Source organism: Parasteatoda tepidariorum, chromosome 5, assembly GCF_982258835.1.
Source record: "Parasteatoda tepidariorum strain Cologne lab strain chromosome 5, Ptep-v5.0, whole genome shotgun sequence".
In the NCBI taxonomy this organism is placed as follows: Eukaryota; Metazoa; Arthropoda; class Arachnida; order Araneae; family Theridiidae; genus Parasteatoda; species Parasteatoda tepidariorum.
The window spans coordinates 83956121-83975839 of NC_141759.1; the positions used below are offsets into that span (position 1 = coordinate 83956121).

The following is a 19719-nucleotide window of genomic DNA, read 5'->3' on the forward strand; positions in this document are numbered from 1 at the left end:
TAACAAGATTTTGTCTGAGTGATTTTATTTCATTCAATGTCATTCTCTTGGTGTGGAAATGCCACTAGTGTAGGCATCATGAGAACCAGATCGATGAATAAAATTTAACGACTATAAAATTTAGGCCTACTGATATAATTGTGCATAAAAACAAATTTACCAATTATGTATAATAGAACTAAATAAATAAACAATTTTATTTTTCATTAAAGTTTGAACTTAATTTTATATTGTTGAGAGAGTTTTTGATGGTCTCTCCTTAAGGTTTTCTTCAACGCAAAGTCTGTGGAGAAAAAAAATCTGTGTCTCCCAAACGTGGTTGTAAATAGAGAAGGTCGCTAAACAGTGGTGGTCTTTCTTGGAGGTTTCACTGTATTTTATTTTTTTATACTGCATATTTCTCCTTTTGAGATCAAGCTAAAATAATGGCAGGGAAGGCAATTTTTACTGAGAAATATGTAGCTTCAAAGAAAATTAGCTCAGGCAATGATTTAAAAAAAATAATAATAATAATTCTGTGGTTATAAATATAATTACTTTCTTCTGGTATTTTTAAAATTTTTTTACATTTTGTCGAATATTTTATAGTGTATTTTTTCACATTTTAGACACGAAACATAATTTACTAGACTCAAACAATAAAATATTTTTATGCCATAAAACTTTTCAAATGCAGAGGTAATCGTACTCCAGGTGTACCCAGGATTTCCTGTTTTTTTTATTTTTTTATCTTTCCTTCCGGTCCAGAAATTAGGAACAGGGCATGTGATTTTTTTCACGGAATCCTGTGTATCTCAAGACCATTGATTAACAGACTTCCTCGAATTAAAATTTATAATCCAACAAAATTTTCACCACAATCTAAAATTTAAAGTAAGAGTTTAAATTTAAAGTATTTCATATAACTTATTTTAAGTTGTCGATATAGGACACACAATAATAGTTTTTGTATAGTACAATAATAGTTCTTGACTGCCATAAAAGCTCAAATATTATTACCTAATTTTTGCAACCTAATAATTATACCTTAATAATAGTTATGTTTCACGTAAAAGTCTTATTTTTTTGTTACTTAGACTCGTCTGGAGATTCTTCTTCTGATACTTCAGATTCTGACTTTGATGATAATAAAGTTCATGCTGTGTTTATGCAGGTAAAAGTTTATATAGCATTTTTTTTGTTTTTTACATTCTAACTGTAATCTAATAACCAGTTTTTAAATATAAAAATTTATATCTTTGTCCTTAACCCTTTAACAGTATATATTTTAGAAAAATTGAAAATTTTTTTGACTGTTTCATTTTGTTCTTTTTATTATGATAAAAATTAGAAAAAGGGTTTTTATTAAATTTTTTTTATTTAAATGCAATAACTACTGTATTTATAATTTTTACATACGCGTAAAAAAGTAATGGATTGCACGTACATCTTATTCAATTAGAGCAAATTAATTTGAGCTAAATATAATATAACTAGTATAATATAATATAAAAACACAACAATATGATTTTTAATACATACATTTTTGCAATAAAGCATCTGACAACTAATTGGTGAAAACCTAGGAACACTAATGCCATCTATTAGTAAAATAGTGAATTAAGTATCCTTAAGTAGAAAGAAACTCGGCTTGGGCTTCACAAAATAGATACAGTAAGACCTCTATTATCCGAGCTAATTGGGACCGCTAGTACCTCGGATATCGGAAATCTCAGTTAATAGAAGCCATGTAAAAAAAACCTTCTGTACTTGCGAATTTAACTACTTTTAAAGTAAAAAACAATAGAACGTTTTTTAAATTATAAAGGTAAATATATATGAACTTATGTTTCACAGCTAAAAAGATTTAAAAAGGAAATCAACTCTAGTAGTGAATTTTAAAAAGTAAAATGGAATTTTTTACTTAGTGTATAAAATTCCATTATAACTATACTTAGTTAAATATTGAAAGAAACATTTTCAAAAATAACACAAATCTCAAGAAAATATTGTAGTTTTAAAATTGACATGATTAAACTTACAAGTCACATGACCACTGTTAACAAAGCATTCATGGATGTTGTCTTCTCAGGGTGTAATATTTCATGGAAGTTGAGTGCGTTTGTGGGGAATAAGTGCCTGTTACACGGACAACGAACTAATATGTGTATAATTTCTTCCAAGCTCATTTTGGAGAGGAGAAAAAAAAAATTTAGACTTCGTTATTGCCTCGGTTAACAGAAACCTCGGTTAATCGAGGTTTTACTGTATGCTAATTTTTCTCCTGCCCAAAGTCAGTTCGGGCATCACAAATACTGCTCGTGGTAGTTGCTCGAACTGGATTCGGGCGACACTGGCAAGGGGTTAATACAGTGGTTCCCAACCTGGGGGCGATCGCCCCAAAGGGGGCAATAAAGCTTCTCAAGGGGGCGATAATCCTTAGGGGGTGATCAGGGGGCGACGAGTACTCAAAAGATAAAAATTGCTAATAATATTAATAATAAAAGCTATTTGAGATTGAAATTGAAAATATATATGAAACTAATGGTTCTGGTGTAGACAAAGAATTATGATAGTTAAAAATTAGAAAAAAATTCAAGTGCAGGATCGTTTTCGTCATACGTTTTGGTATCGCAGGCGGAAATCTGATAAGTCACTCTGTTCCTCTAAGCAATAACACTGTTTCCAGGCGTGTTGATGAGATGGCCGCCGACGTTGAATCAAAACTCATCAAATTTCAGAAAGAAGGTAAATTTGCGTTGCAGATTGATGAATCAACTGTGATAGATAACAAAGCTGTTTTAGCTTATGTGAGATTCATAAATGAGAGTAAGGAGATTAACGAGGAAATGTTGTTTACAAGAACTTTGAACACAGATACAAAAGGATCGTCGATTTTTAAATTGGTCAGAGATTATTTTGAGGTAAAAGATATTCCCCTCACAAATGTAAATGCTTGTGCAACAGATGGTGCTCCAACCATGTCTGGTTGTCATACTGGGTTTCTGGGTCACCTTAAAAAGAAGTACCGGAAGTTATCTCACCATTCATTATATCATTCATCGTCAACTTTTGGCTGCAAAAAATTGGTTATTTCTGGCATCAATAAAATAAAAGCTAATTCTCCTAATAACCGTTTGTTCCGAGAACTTTGCCATGAAAATGATGAAGATTTCGATTTCCTGCTCCAACATACAGCTGTGAGATGGCTTCTAAAAGGAAACTGAGCCGTTTCTTCAAATTGCTGGAATCCTGATCCTGTTTTAAGTGAGAGTTTGAAGCAACGCAAGTTGGAAACTGCGTACCTCACTCATAGTTTTGAAAAAAATGAATGAAATCAACGTAAAACTTCAAGGAAATAAAATGAACATTATCAAGGCTAAGGGAATCATATCTTTATTCATCGCCAAGTTTGATATCTACAACTCAAACATTGGTCGCAAAGAGCTAATGCAATTTCCAACTCTTAAAAAGTGTTCAATGGCAGATATCGAGATTCTCGAAAATAAATTCTTAATTTTTATTGATCACCTTGATCAGTTATGGAATCAAGAATTAAAGATTTGATGAAATTAGAAATTCCGGATTGGATTTTCGATCCTTTCTCTTCTGAAGTTGTGGATAAGCTCTCTTCCCCTTTGTAGACTGAGTTTTTAGATTTGAAGTATGACTGTGAGGCCAAAGTCGTCTTTAAAAAATACGGTTACGAGTTAGCCTGGGTAAAGCATATGGACACTTATTCACAATTGTGGAAGCAAATTGAGCCGCTTCTCATCTCGTTCCCGTCAACATATTTAGGGCAGAGAGGATTTAGTTCTGTCTTCCAGCTGCTCACAAAGCAAAGAGATAGGTTGGACATTTGCTTCAAAGGAGACTCACGTTTAAATCTGACGAGCATAAAACCTGACATTCAAGATTTAACTTGAAATACACCAAGCACAGGGCAGTCATTGAAGTGGTAAAAATGTACTTTCTCCCTCTTCATTTTTTTTCTCAAATTTTAGTTGTTAACGTTTTAAATTTTTCTTGATTACATTAAAATATGAATTTAAAAAAATGTACTTTTGTTTTGATTATTCCGTTTTAAATATCATTTCTTTTTGAAAAAAAAGATGCCAAAATTTTTTTTTAATTAATAAAAATGACAGGATAAATGTGCCTCCTTATTTGCATTACAATTTAAATTGAAATAAAATTACATAGCATATTTTCAGTGTTTGGTTGCTCACAAGCAACAATGAATGGTTTTTTGAGCAAAAAGAGAAAGGGGCGATATGTGTCAGCCAACCCCAAGAGGGGGGCGATGATCCACAAAAGGTTGGGAACCACTGGGTTAATACATTATTAAGGATGAGTGAATCAAATTCTTAATTCTAACATCTTGATTACGCTTATTATTCAATTGAAGATTTATTTTAATTTACTTTTTATTTTTGAGAGAAACTATCATAGTTCTTAAAAATTTCCATATGTCAGAAAGGGGAGGAAAAAAAAAACAGATTTGTTTCTGTGTAATTTCAATTGTAACTAACTTAACTTTAAACCTTATTGAATCAAATTTCATTCTACTGAATGATTTTTTACAAACATTATTTTCTATAGCATTGTTTTAAATCTAAAAGAAAATAAATATCAGTAGGAAGTTTGGATAATTTATTTTGGAAATATGAATAAGTTAATTAATAAAAAATTTGGGGAAAATATTATAATTTTTTTCTGAAATCAAGTTATTTTAGTTTTTATTATTTATTGTATAAATTATTTATTTCTCTTTCATTTTTCTTTTTCTTTTCATAACCTAAATATTTCATATGTAGATGTATGGGTGATTTAACTCTTACACTGGTCAAGATATTTGGGCAAATATTTTCCAGCTGACATTTTATAGCATAGAGAATGGACAGTTTACTGTGTTAGATGTGTGGGAAAGTACCCAAAAGGGAGTAACCAAATTCAATAAAGGGCCTGCAGTTGATTCATAAATACTTCTGTATAGAGTCGCAACTTTAGTAAATGTTTATAATGCAAAAAATTATGTATTATTTATTCTACAAACCAAAAATTTTCTTTTAAAAACCTATAAATTCAATTTTATTAAGTAATAATTAGGTAAGCATGTTACTTGATTATGGTGCAATCTGTATATACAATAATACAAGTTAATATAAGATGTAGGACAAAATGAGGAAATTTTGCTGTTGACCTATTGTTGCATTTATAATTGTGGCCAATTTTTAAAAATTAGAAAATTTTAAACCATTAAAAAAAAAAAATTGAGATAAATAATATAAGGCTTTTTTTAAAAAAAACATTTTGAAAAATGCTAAACATTACAGGAGTCATCTCTTAAGTAAAGTGTGAAATAAAATAACTATCAGAATCGCATATTTATTAAAAAAATAATAATAATAAAAATTTTCATGGAGTGCATTTTTAGCAACAAAAAAAGTAGTAATCAGGTGGTGACTGACAGTCAACTTTAATGGCTATTTGTTTTATTTAGTATAATCTTATAATACCCGACTTATAAGTTCCTTCTAAATGCCTATTTTGTTTTATACATTTTTTACTTGATTCATATTTGCACTACTAAACTCATCTGAAAAGAAGTATAGTTTTATACTGGCTAATTAGTAAGATTTACAGTGCCTCATAATTCCTTGTAGGTTCTTTTAGTGGTCTGCAGAATATTCCTATTAGTCATTAAATTTAATTCTATGTTAAGATAAGTAAGTGGGTTTATAAAAGACTCAAGTTAAATTAATGGAGGACCAATTTATGATAAAAAAAATTTTGCATTGAATACCTATGAAGGAATGTTGATACTAATGTTATATCATATGTATCTCTATGATTTATATAAATCTCATGTAATAGTTTTTAGGATAATGGAAATGTACATATTGTGTAATTATGTAAAATTATTATAATTTTTTTTTTTAAAAAAAAAGCTCATTCTAACATTTTCTTTAATGTATATGTTTTTCTTTTTCCCAGAAACAAGCTAAGAAAAATGGTTCTGATAATAGTGCCAGTAGTAGTAGAGCTAATACTCCTACTAGATTAAATGCTGAAGGTAAGAAATGTTGAATAATTCATATTAAAATTTATATTTTTAATAGAAAACTACTAAAATTACTAAAATTAATATTAAATACCATACTAAAATTAATATTTTTAATATTTTAAATTAATATTTTTCAGCCCGCAAGCCCTGTTTTATTTTTTTAGAATCATTATACTGAATTCCAGATTTTTTTATTAAAATAACTCCCCAAGTTTTCTCATCTATTTTACAAAATACTCCATTTAAATTTTTTAACTCTCATGAAATGAATGTTTTCTTTTTACAAATGGAAAAAATGGTTGTTTCTATAATATCTCAATTGTTTTCACCTTTGAAAATTGGAGTTTTGTGGTGAATTTTGAGGAGAAAAGAATTGTAAAATTGAAATCATGGGAAGTTTAGGACATTTATAATTTCGTAAATTTAATTATAACCATACTGAAACATAAAAAATGTATTTTGTATTTAAATAAATATATATATGTAACATATGAAGCCTCAACTAAACTTTTTATGTTATTCTTTTTCTGTAAATTCTTTTTTTAATTTATCATTCAAAACAAAACGCTCTTTCTTACACTTTAATATCCACATCCTGTCTTTTAATCTATTTTTAGTTCAAGTATACTTTAATTAACCTTTTAACGATTATCCCTGTAACGAACTCGTGGGAAACACTTTTTCCCTAGACCTATTTAATAGACCAATTACAATTACTGAGATTTCCCTTTTTCCCTAAAACGAAGCATTTTACGGATTTGCTTTGCAAGATTTTACCTAACTTTTATTGAGGAGCACATTTTGTGCCACTTTGATAACTGTTCTCTGTATAATACTTAATAAATAAATATTGTGGCCTCTTTCCCTGCCTAAGACCTGTTTTTATCCTTTCACTCGGAAACAACGTTATATGTATACATATATATATAATATCTGTAAAACTTTCTTTTAGGTAAAGGAACTAAGCGAAAATTGAATGAATCGTTGGTATCAAATAAGAAACCCAAATCAGACAATCAGTCTGGATCCAGTAGTGTGAAGTAAGGCATTGGCTTTTTATTCTCTAATATTTTGTTTAGAAAATTTTAACTTTATTATTTTAGAATTTAAAAAATGAATAATATCAATAAAAATATTTTTAAAATTATTAAGTATAATTAGATGCTCTTAGATCAACATACATAAAAAGCGATAGTAAACTACTACTGTACTAAATTATTACATGTCTAGTGCCCGTGCAAATCGAAACTTAGATTCTAACAAAGAAGGAAGAAGCTGATATTGCAGTCTGTAAATATTCTGCACACCATTTTTGGCTGAGTCAAAGAGTTCCAATTTTTATAGGCGCAGAACAAATGACAAAATTAAATTTATAAGCACATTGATGTAATAAAATTTATAAAGATAAACAGAATAAAATTTGCAGGGCACATATGCCGTTTAAATACAACTAGTCCAACACATAAAATATTCAAACACAAACCAATTTGTAGCAAAGCTGGAGGACTTCCAAAACTTTGAAGGCTGGACTTCATTTCTGCGGATTTTAAAACAATCAGGGTATTGAACTAAGAAGACGTGGCAACAAGGAGAATGACATAGCAAAATTTTCTAGAGAAAGCCAAGGCCCACTCAAGGCTGTCTTGCCAATGATGATGATGAATTTGTTTTATTTCTCACACCGGAAGCTTTCTTTTCATGATGTAAAGAATGAAGATTGACTGAATATAATTTTTAAAAAAATTGTTCAGTGTAAAAATATTTCTTATTAAAAGAAAGTTTTATATTGAAGATTTGAGGAATTTTTAGAATAGGAGAAAGAGTTTTAAAAGAGTTTTTACATAAAGTTTTTTTTAAAAAAAAATGCTAAATCAGGGACTCATTCTGTTTTGTAACAGTATATTAATTCAGTGCCCATTGGCAAAATGGGTGTTTTGAGTTTGATGGTGTGCACACCTTATTTGGACATCATCACACTTTTCAAATGTGTTCAACTGTAAGAGTAAACAGTGTGCCTGAGCCGTCATTGTAATGCGTTGCTATGCTCGTATTGATCACAGTGCTGACGTAAAAAATATCCTTAGTGGTGTTTGGATCATGGATTGAAATCCCTTTGCAGTCGGGCTAAAAGTGGAATGTTTTCCTCCCTATGAAATGCAGGTGTAGATTAGTTCCATCAAAAAGTTCTCTAAGAAGGCTTGTGTCTCCCAATGCTTTACCCAGAAGTTCCCTTGTCTTCTGGGTTAGGTTCAAAATTACATGGATATGGAGTTGAACATGGATAGTTGTGAACTCAGAATTGTGTTGCATGTTTAATGCTATTTAGAATGAGAAAATGTGAAAAAAATAAAGTATTCTCTTGATGTTCCACTTTTTTGATTATCATTTATAATTTATTTTGAAACCATGAAAATATTTTTTATTTAAAAAAGAATTCTAAATTTGTCTAGAAAATAATTTGTACTATTATGATACCAAAATTGATAATTTCATACTTTGCAGCTCTCTGGATGGTATTACTGAAGAAGCTATCCGTCGGTATTTGTCTCGCAAACCTATGACTGCCACTGAATTGTTACAGAAATTTAAGAAAACTAAAGTTAACTCTCAACAACTTGTCACTAAAATTGCTGATGTGTTGAAAAAAATGGACTTAGTGAAGCGAAAGATCAAAGACAAGATGTATCTGTCCCTTAAATCTTAACTTATCTTGTAAATACAAGTTTTGTTATTTATGTTGTATGATGTTTTATTGTCTATAATAAAATAGCTGTTATTTTCAGTATTTTTTTCTAACATTAATATTTATTTATAAGAGTTAAAAATTTGTTGTAGTGATCCCTCATTACTATGCAAATATTTTTATTAAGCCTAAAACATATACAGGACGTGTGGCGTTTTTAAAAAGTTCTTATCTTTGTTTAACGTTCTTTAAAAGCCCTTAAAGGTGCATTTTTTATTCGGAATTTGTAAAAAGTACTTAATTTTCTATCTTTTAAAAAGATATTTTTTCTTTACCACATCGATTGTCATTCTAAATTACAAAAAAATTCATGATTTTCACAATTTTCTCTGCAATATTTATCAGAAACTAATTATCAATCATGCTTATGTAAAGTTTTTGAATTTTATTGATTTTCTGATTATAAATTAAGAACTTTAAATGATAGAATTTTTATTTTATTTTATTACTTCACAGATCCTATAGATTTTTTTAGAAAGTGATTAAAAATATTTTTTGAGTGCTTAAAAAGTACTTAAAAGGCGCTTATTTTTTGTTGAAAACTCTGGTTATGCACCCTGATGTAGGATGTTTGAAAGTTATTTATCTAATTAAAATAAAGTATTTTTTCAAACACAAATGTCACACCTTTTTAATAAAATATCAATAATTCTAAAAAATCTGGAGTGGCTGATTAAAACTAATTTATAAAATGTTAAAATTACGTTTAAAAAAAATTTTATTCTGAAAAGTCTGATTTTACAACTTAAACTATCATTTGCACACTGCATATGAGTTTCACAAATCTTTTTCCCCTGACTGCAATATACAAAATTGTGAAACTATTTTCTTTGAAATAATTCTTTTTACATATAATTATCAAATCTACATACGTTCATATGTCTCGAGAAGAACTTGAAAAACTCAAAAGTGCTATAAAGTTAGCTCAAACAACTCAAAAAAAATATGAAAATTAATGCTAAGAATCTGTAAAAATTCTAATTAGACCAGTTTTTACTTTTTTAATTTTTAGATTGCTAATTTTTTTCTTTAGTTGATATAGTATCAATACCCTCTGATAAAAGTTAGAAAAATTATTTTGCTTGAAGAATAAAAATTTATTTATTTAAATTAGGGGTCTGTCTAAATTTATTTACTTAAATCTAGTCTCTTTAGAGGAAATTTGGGTGATATTTTAGAAGATATTTTGTGAAGGGTCCGTTAACGGACCCTTTACAAAATATTTTAACTTAAAAATGGACCCTTCACAAATTTGTTTATCCTCATTATTGTTTTGTTAATCGAATAAACCCTTCCCAGGGGGGAAAACAAGAAAGATGGTTGTAAACGAATTAAGTTTTGTATTCGGCAGACGCTTCCATTATTCGTATGAAACGAATATTCTGCATTCAGCAGTATAGGCTAAATACCAAATATTTGCATGTTGCATTTCTAATTTAGAAGCAGCAATTGCTGTTTATTTGTGAAATTTTACAGTGCTGAGCATAATCTTGTATCTCTTTGCAATTTAAAAACTCCTTGAAAATTTTTTTTGCAATAACCAAACCCTATTTGCACAAATTTATAAAAGCAGGACCCTAGTTGAAAGAATGTGACTTAACGGACATTCTTTCAACTCGGACCTTTCACAAAATGTCTGGACAGACCCCTGCTTAAATGTTTGAAGAAAAAAATTATGATGCAATATTACTTTCATGTTTATTTTTATTTCATTTTTGAATTTATTGTAAGAGTTTTCAATCTTTGTAAGTGGGTAATGATTAACTTTCTTTTATTTGAAATTCTTTAAAATGTTGGGAATTATTTAAATGAAGTTACATATGATTAAATCTGGGTATAGCAAAATATTGATATATCCACACATCAAAATTTTGTATAACATTTCCCAGCAATATTCTTATTTTTAACTGGGAATTTTTTCCTGACATTATGTATGAACTCTGTATAAAACAATAACTTTTATCTACAATATCAATATAACTTTCATTTTATCATTCTTTTAAGATTCAAGAGAAGAAAGTAAAAGTGAAAATCTCACTTTGTTTTTTGACTTTCTCCCGCAATTCTAAAAGGCTGGTGTTACACATATTTTGAAGGCTGTCAAAATATGTGTTGAATATCCAAATTTCTTATTAACCTATAATGTAGCTTATTAATCTATCAATACACTTATGATCATTTTATTAATAAATATAATTTTACATTAATATCATAAAAATAATTCCTGTAATAACTGGAAACAGGCAATTTTATCAGCATACAAAAAGCACTGATACTCCTAGGTGACAGTCTTAACTGAAACAGAGCCAGTGCAGGGAAGACCTGAAACTGGTTGGATGTATAAGCTGTTGGTAAAGAATAAAGAAATTGATTAGCTGATTTTTTAATATAGCTTGAGGATTTATTTGATAGATTTTTGATTCAGAATCTGCGTTAAAAGTACAAAAATGTATGTTAACTAAAATTTTTTAATTTAAGCCAAATAATTTATATATAAGTTAAGTAAACCAATACCTGATTTATAAGATTTGAGAGGTCTTAGCCCACTAAAGGTTACAAATAAATTTTTGTGTGTTTTTCCTTAAAAATTGTCTTCCAAAATTATGAGTTGACAAAAATAAAAACATATGTAAGCTCAAATTTACTAATATATCATAATTTAATTATGATGTTTTAAATTTAAAAGCATTTTGTACCTGAATAACAGGTAAATTTGGTTTGGTTTAAAATTACCACCAGTTAGACCCCACCATTCTGTGCTTACGATTTTCAGATTTCTAAATAGCAAACTTGATTTACAGTAAAACTACTAAACAGTAAAATAGATTGTAAACTGTTCAATTTGTATTCATTGTGTTTCACATAGTGAACATTTAAGGTTACTCATAAGTAGAAAATTAAATAAGAATTTTTTGTTCTACACATCATGAAGGAGATAATACAATATTATTAGCCAGCCTTAGGATTAAAAAGAAAGTCAAGAATAAATTCATATCAAAGTAACTTTATTTACAATTACACATAAAATTGTTTAATGCAATTTTTAAAACACAGGACATCTATAATAAATAATATTTATAACAATACATCTTGATCCAAATAAAATAGTTTTTTGGATTCCAGTTACTAAAAAACTATTGATACAAATTGTACATAAGATGATGGAAATTAAGTTTCTGTGTATATATATATATATATATATATTCAAAAATATTTTATACACAAATCTTTTTCATTCTTGTTTTGAGTATAATTTTATTTTTAAATAATAATAATATAACTTTATTTTAAAATGTTAAAGATATTCTCTATTTTTTCTTAATCTATATTTTTATGTAAAGTTTAAAAATTTTATTTTACAATAATATATAATAATTATAACAATAGTTTAATAATAATATTTTTAAATTATTTTTTCTTAATTTGGCTACACAGCGTCGTTGTCTTTATACTTGGTGGTTATGAAGTAACAAAGACTCATATTTTTTCTCAAGACTCTCAAAAATTTAAAACTTATTCTCCTTAGTTCACTGAAATAGGAATTTTTATTTAATTCATAACATTAAGCACATTTTTAAAATATTTCACCGCTTCAGAAGATAAAAATACTTTCCTGATTCAATAAATGTAAGCAAGACATTGCACTACGTCAGAAGTAAAAATATTGCCATGATTCTGGAATGTACAAATCATTATATATTGATTATTTTTTAAAACTAACAAATAAAAAAATTTATGATTTATTTAATCAATATAAAAACAAGTTATTCAATAGTTGAACTAAGTATGCGCTGTCAAAGCATAAAAAAATGTCAGTGAAATCATAGAATGTTCATGTCTGCATTTAAGAAATAAAAATAAAATAAGTCTTAAGAATATAGTCTTAAAACTTCAACCTCACAAACTACAGAATAAGAAGTACAGTAAATAAGGAATTTAAATTGAGAATATACAATTACACTAAAATTCTGTAATATTAAGAAAAAAATAGTAAACAAAACTAATTTGAAAAAATATTAAATTAAAATTTATTAATTTGATTCAAACTTGAAAATAAACTATTTAAGTTTCTTTACTTCACTATTTTAATAAAATATATTTAGTTAATGAAAATGCAAAATATACCTCATGAAAAAAAAAACTATAACAAAAAAAATTTATAGGACGAATTATTTTGTTGCAGACAGTGTTACCCTACTTTAAGTATTAAGTTAGAAATTTCTGTAATGAAATACTTAAGATACACACATTTCTGAATAAATAAACAGTATCAACGATTGCAATAGTAAAATAAATTTTAACACAAATATATATATAATTTTCATAAGTACAAATAAATATTATACAAAAATAAAAACACAACCCCCTTTTTTTCCCCGAATCATACCATTTTGTTTAGTTTCCGATATACATAAATATATTATAATATTAACAACTGTATATAATAGAAAAATAAATAAAATTAAAGAAATTTTTTACTGCACAAATTAAATAACAATTACATTTATCTTGAAAATAGCCTTTCTAGACAAATAAAATGAAGAATATTTTAAGGCATATTTCTGAAAAACAAAACAAGGCGCAAAATCGACGACAGCAATCCACACCATGCAATCTTTTTTGTTGACAATTTACCAGCCCACATTAAAGTACCTGGAGGTAGATAGCTAATAGCAATAACAAAATCAGCTGAACTTCGAAAAGCAACCAATAGTTCACCAAGTTGTTGCCTTGAGACTTGACTAAGAAGCCTACAAAGAAAATTAATGTATATAAATTTGTAAAATATTAATTAAATTTTAAAATATAAATAGGCTAAAAAAAGTTTATTTCCTCTCTCTCAAATATATATATATACATATCAATATATAGCATCTACGGTGAGCAAAATAAAAAAAGGACTATCCTGAATAACTATTGATATAATAATGGGATCTTCGTGTTCTATCTTGTGTATCAATCTTAGATGTTCGATGGGGTGATTTCAAATATGCCAATTAATTAGTGCAGATGATATTTTAAGGTATAAAATCAGACACAAAAGTTTACGTTTTATGAATAAAAATACCTTTTTTCAACAGATTTTGATTTTTTGACCCCCCAAAATATAGGAGTTATCTGCAGTTTGGCGAGGAGAGCGGTCCAAAGTTTGTCCCTTAATGGTAATTTTGCTTTTTTCACAATATTTCGAGAAATTTTTAAACAAATAGAAAAGATTTTGCACACAATTATAAAATTCGTTTATCCAAAGATAATTCCATAAAAAATATAACTTTTAGTAGACATTTATTATTTTATTAAATAATGGTCGAAAATATTTTGAATAGTAAGGTATAAAATTGTTTACATCCTTTTAAAGGGCGTAATTTAGCATGAAAAAAATACAAAACTAGAGCGAAGTCGGTCGAATAGTTCCTGAAAAATCAAATATCAAAAATATGCCTTCTTTAAAATTCAATTTCTCTAGAACTATTCCTCCTCCTATGCTCAAATTTCGTATTTTGTCATGTAAAATTACATTTTTTAAAATGAAGTAAAAATTATTATACCTTACAATTCCAAGTTTTTTCGACCATTATTAAATAAAACAATGAAAAATAATAAATATTTACTTAAATTTATATTTTTCATAGAATTATCTTTGGATAAACGAATTTTATAATTGTGCGCAAAAATATTTCATTTCGCTTAAAAAGTTCTCGAAATAAAGCGAAATACACAAAAATTAATTTAACATTAAGGGGTACAAACTTTGAACAGTTCTCTTGACAAACTTGTCTGCAGTTATTTCCCATATTGGAGCTACCCCCTATATTTTGGAGCTGAGAAATCTGAATCCATTGAAAAAAGGTATGCTTATTCTGAGAAAGAACGTTTTTTTGTCTGATTCTGTAGCGTAAAATATTGTCTGCAGTTATTAATTAGCATATTTAAGATCACCCCCTTGAAATGTTAAGATTGAGTCCTAAAACATGAATATCTGATTATTAAATTAAAAGTTATTCAGGGTGGTCCATTTTTTATTTTGTGCATTTCATACTAGCATATACAGATTCATTTTCTTTTATAAAATCTAATATAGAGACTTTGCTTACAACCCCTTCACCTAGGGATAGTGTCTTCCTCGCCATTATTTTATTCTAAAATTTCAAAATTCTTTACTAAAACAAGAAATATTTTGTAAATAAAGAATAAAATTGCAATAAGTTTATGTAAGAACATTTTGTTAATATAGTAGTCATAAAGAAATGACTGACTACCTATATTTAAAAAATAATTAATTGCACTTGGTAAAAAAAAATTAAATTTAAGAATATTGATTGTGTGACTCAATAAGAAGAAATAAATAAGTTGTTTTACTCATTTAAAAAGGTCTTTATCATTATAAAAACTCATATGTAAGAAATATTTTTTATCGCTTCATCTCTTTTTAATAATTTTAAAAATATCAATATTTAATCTGGTTTTTTTCTCTCTCTCTCTTTTAATTTTCACATTAACTGAATTGCGAACTTATAAAATCATGAGCTCGAGAGAGACAAATAAAGTTTTTTATAATGAGTAAAAAGTCAGTATTTAAAGCTAACAAAGTGCAAAAAGAGCAATTAAAATTGCAATAACTTTCAAAGAAGTTTGAATTTTGAAAAAAAAATTTTTTTCTCTTATTTTTCTTTTATATAAAGATATATGTATTTAATAAAATTTAAGACAGCTTAGAGGCCATGTGTCAGGTCTCTGTTGGCCACTTGTAGCCTGCAGGGAATAAATTGTGCATTTTTGAAGGAAATATCTGAATATATGCTTACTCATTGTCTGAATAATTCTTGCAAGATTCTAATCGACTCAGTGTGAGTAACGATCTGAAATTAAAAATAAAGCAGAAAATTACAACAACAGGTTAAGAAATAGTAACAATTAACATGATGAATGCCTCGTGTACTTTTTAGGGAAATCCCCATCAAGCCACATACATTGCTTAGAAGCACACTATTATTAACAGACTGAAATTTGATTTGCCATAAGAAAAATCAAGTAAATTTTAAATACATTTTCAGTAGTTGCTTAAAACAATGTAAATTTTTTAGTTTCATATAATATTTTACAGTGTTAGTAACGGATGACTGGCGTGGCACTCAACTTGTTCATTAACAAGACACAAAAAATTCCAGTATGTTTTATATAAAAGAGAGTAAAAACATCAAGTATATTTTCAAATGCGGAATTTAGTAGTAATAACTGTCGAAGGTTGACAATTGAAACACTGCATGGATCAACTATGATATTGGTGCTAACCGGGCACGTTAAAAAGTGATTTCTTGAATCCGCGATTCGAACTTTGCGTGCCGTAACAGTATCATGATTTTTTTTTTCCAAAAAAAGCACAAGAATATCAACAATTGTAATAATAATAGTATGTTATCCATTTGAAATTTTGCTGAAACCAGTCATTATCGAATTTTTACTTCTCAAATGAAAATCGCGAGTATTTCTTTCCCCTCCGATAAGTGAGAAAGGCATCTTTTGAATATAATTCTGCAGAAAAGAAAAATCTTTCTAAAATTTTTGTAGAAAAGAAAACCAAAATCTTTTACTTCCCTAAAGAAAGATCTTTCTGCAAGAACTCTATTTCATTCTGCGACAATGTCACTGTGTCGCCGCGATTCTGCCACAGGGCTGATGAAATAAGCATATTATTCATATATTATAATAAAATAAATGTATGTATAGAAAAAAAATCACTTTTCGAAGTCGATTCTTTAAGTGTATAACTAAAACTGTTGATCCTTAAATAAAAAAAAAACATAAAAAAAATTAATTACAATAAATCTATGAATGGCCACTTAACTTCTTTCCTATTCAATTTTGAAACTAATAACTATGCTTACTATATGCTAACATATTTCAAAAAAGTAGCACGTTTTCCCAAATTACTGAAAATATTTTCTGAAAAAACGTGCATTATATTTTCATTTAAGTTTAATTTAAATTCAATGTTTTTAGCATTTGAATATTAGCTAATAAAATTTCAAGATAATGAAAAAATAATTACACACCTCAAAATATTTAAGTAACATGATAATGCCCAAAGACCAGAAGAGAGGTTATAAAAAATATTGCTATCAGCAGCAATAATTTTCTTATCAGCAGCCCAAGCAAAATGCTCCACTGGGAAATAGAGTTGGTCAACAATATTCAAGAGAACAGAAATCAAGCGTAAGAGTTTGCCATTCTCCTGCAAAAGAAATATACTATTCTATCATAAATATGTCATAAAAATCAAAACACAAGTCCTTCTAAAACTAGAAGCTGTATAAAGGTTTTAATTTCTAAATGAAATTATTAAGCAAAACTTTCAATAAAAACAATGTTGCTTTGTTAAGTCACTAAATCTATAAATTTTTTTTTATAAAACTGCAATGCTGACAAATCTTAATCTGAAGAAAATCTTATAATGCTGTGAATGCTGACAATTAAAGTTTCCCAAAACAACCTGGTAGAAGAGATTCTATTCCCTCCAAGTGGCATAACATATTTTTCTTGCACACCTCTGATACCAAACAAAAATTTTTCATTCTTTGACATATCTCTTCACTACAGGCTAATGTTCATCTTTTAACATGATAGTGATCCTATATAACCTTGTTTCACTATTCACTTTAAAATGGCAATCTTACTTTAATCTTAATTAATGTCCCTGTGGCAGAATTCCTTCGAGCTTTCAGCGACAATACTCTCTAGTACTAATTCCTTTCTGAAAATAATTTTTAATAGTAGCAAATATATATATATAAATGTATGTATGTATAACTACTAATAAACTAATTTAAAGTAACAGAGGCATTTCCTGTTTAATAAAAAAAAAAAAAATTAAAAACCCATTCAACTACAGAATAGAACAGTATATAATTTTTTTAATCATAAATGCAAGAATTTTTATTTTTAACATACACATAAAAAAATACATATTCTGATATTAATGGCGATATTCCCCTGTTCTAAAAAATTTTTTGTGCAGTTAACTTTTAAAAATTTTTTTGATTTGGAAATTACTTTCTAAAATATCAGTCATTGAGGAATTTTTTTTTCTATTCTCAAAACAAAATTTTTTAAAAAAAATCATGAGCATTTCTTCCATTTTTGATATGTGAGAAAGGCATTTTTTGAAAATAATTCTGCAGAAAATTTAAAAAAAAAACTCAGCAGAAAAAAAAAATCTTTCCAAAATTTCTGCAGATGAAAAAATTAATCTTTTTTGCTTCAGAAATTAAAATTCTTTCTGCAAGAATTCGGTAATATTTGGCGACAATGTCACCGTGTGGCCACAATTCTGCCACAGGGATTAACATCAAGGCTGAAACTAGACTAGAATAGAAAATAATTCATCTGGACTGAGCCAATTAAACGTGAGCAAGGCTCGTGTTTAACAAAAAGTTGGGGATACTTCCATTTTAGTCTGTGTTCCTATCACTACTATCACTAAGGCACCAAAAGGTTTTTATATACAGAAAATGTAAGAAAGAAATAATAAGTTGTTTGCCCAAAGGTGGCTATGAATTATAGTTACTCTTCAAGTGATGTGCTTTTCAGTTTTGAGCCGTTGACCTACTGTTTTCTAGATTTAGAGACATATTTGATGCAGGTACCAATACCAAAATCTTCCAAACAATACAAAGTTTTTCATTCACAGGGAGGGGATTTTGTGGTGATTACTATAAAAATTCACAGTACTAGAGGTGTATACTTTTTCCATTGCTATTTGAGTATCTGGATGTAGATCATAAGGGGGGATTTCTGGGCTGATAAAAATAGTTTTCTCAAACCTCTTCAAACCGTCAGCACCTACTATTTAGATCAACCCTTTCACAGTGCTCAATACAAAAAGTCTCTTCTTATTCCATTGATACAATAACATTTTTATGCATTTTAAAAATGAGGGGATATTTCCATATCGTGATCTGTCATGCCAATTGCAATCGCCAATGTGCCAAATACATTTTAAACTTACAAATTAAAAAAAAAAAAAAAAACATGTAGATGTTGCCCGGGGGTGACGTTGAGTTAGGGGAGATTTCCATATCTTGATCTGCAGCAGAATGATCTCCAAGTCATGGCAACTTCCGGGCAGTGGGCCATAAAAAAGTTTTAAAAAAAATCACAGAAAGGAACCAACTTGAAAGGTAACCACTCCCAACCAACTCGTAACCACTCCCGGGCAAACAGCCACATGCTTTTTTTAAAAAATTTGCAAGTTTAAAACCTGTTTGGAACATTGACGATTGTAGTTAGCGTGACAGATCACGATACACAAGTATCCCCATGAGTTATATATTTCGAGTTGGTCCGTTCTGTGATGTTTTTTTTAGTTTCTCGTAGGCCGCTGCCAGGAAGTTGCCAAGATTTGGCAATTATTCTGCTACAGATCACGATACAGAAATTATTTCTCTTACAAAATAGACAGATGAAAAGTGAAAGGAAAGCTTTATGAAAGTACTGTGCGTCAAAAAGATAATTAACACCGAACTCTTCGTCTAAAATAAATATTATGAAATGAAAACTAATGTTATAATCAGAAGATAATTTACAAACTTTTGATCCTAAACCATACTGAAGTGTATACTTTAGCATAGATACATCATCAAAAAGGCGATTTAGTAATCTACAGTAACTTAGTTCTGTACTTATAATTTTCAACTTCCTTGAAGTATCTTTACTTGAGTATTCACTTAATAGCAGGGATGCATAACTACAGGTCCGAATAATTGCATCTCGAGAGACATAATCATTTAACAGAATATTTAGACACTCCATATTTATAAAAACCTATATAGGAACAAAAATACTTATACGAATTTTTTTATTTTATTATATTGATGAAAGATCAGAAATCATGTGCTTTATTTATTTTGAAGATGTTTGCTTATAGCTTTGC

At 28.1% G+C, this 19719-nt stretch overlaps 2 protein-coding genes across 4 annotated transcripts in view; one reads left to right on the forward strand and one right to left on the reverse strand.

Moving 5' to 3' along the window:
- Positions 1 to 8831, forward strand: part of TfIIFalpha (transcription factor IIFalpha) — a 22700-nt gene extending 13869 nt beyond the window's left edge. For all 3 annotated transcript variants that reach the window (XM_016067961.4, XM_087164448.1, XM_087164449.1), the window contains 4 exons: positions 1077 to 1153; positions 5977 to 6055; positions 6999 to 7086; positions 8549 to 8831. In XM_016067961.4, coding sequence (XP_015923447.2) covers positions 1077 to 1153; positions 5977 to 6055; positions 6999 to 7086; positions 8549 to 8750 — 446 coding nt within the window. In that variant the 3' untranslated portion in view covers positions 8751 to 8831. The remainder of the gene's footprint in view (positions 1 to 1076; positions 1154 to 5976; positions 6056 to 6998; positions 7087 to 8548) is intronic.
- Positions 8832 to 11934: 3103 nt separating this feature from the next.
- LOC107442897 (peroxisomal membrane protein 11C) lies at positions 11935 to 19664 on the reverse strand. The gene is made up of 4 exons (XM_016056576.4): positions 19377 to 19664; positions 16844 to 17022; positions 15596 to 15649; positions 11935 to 13540 (listed from the first exon to the last, which is right to left on the reverse strand). Exons 1-4 carry the CDS (start codon positions 19596 to 19598, stop codon positions 13339 to 13341), a joined length of 657 nt encoding a protein of 218 aa, XP_015912062.2. The 5' UTR covers positions 19599 to 19664; the 3' UTR covers positions 11935 to 13338.
- Positions 19665 to 19719: the final 55 nt, after the last annotated feature.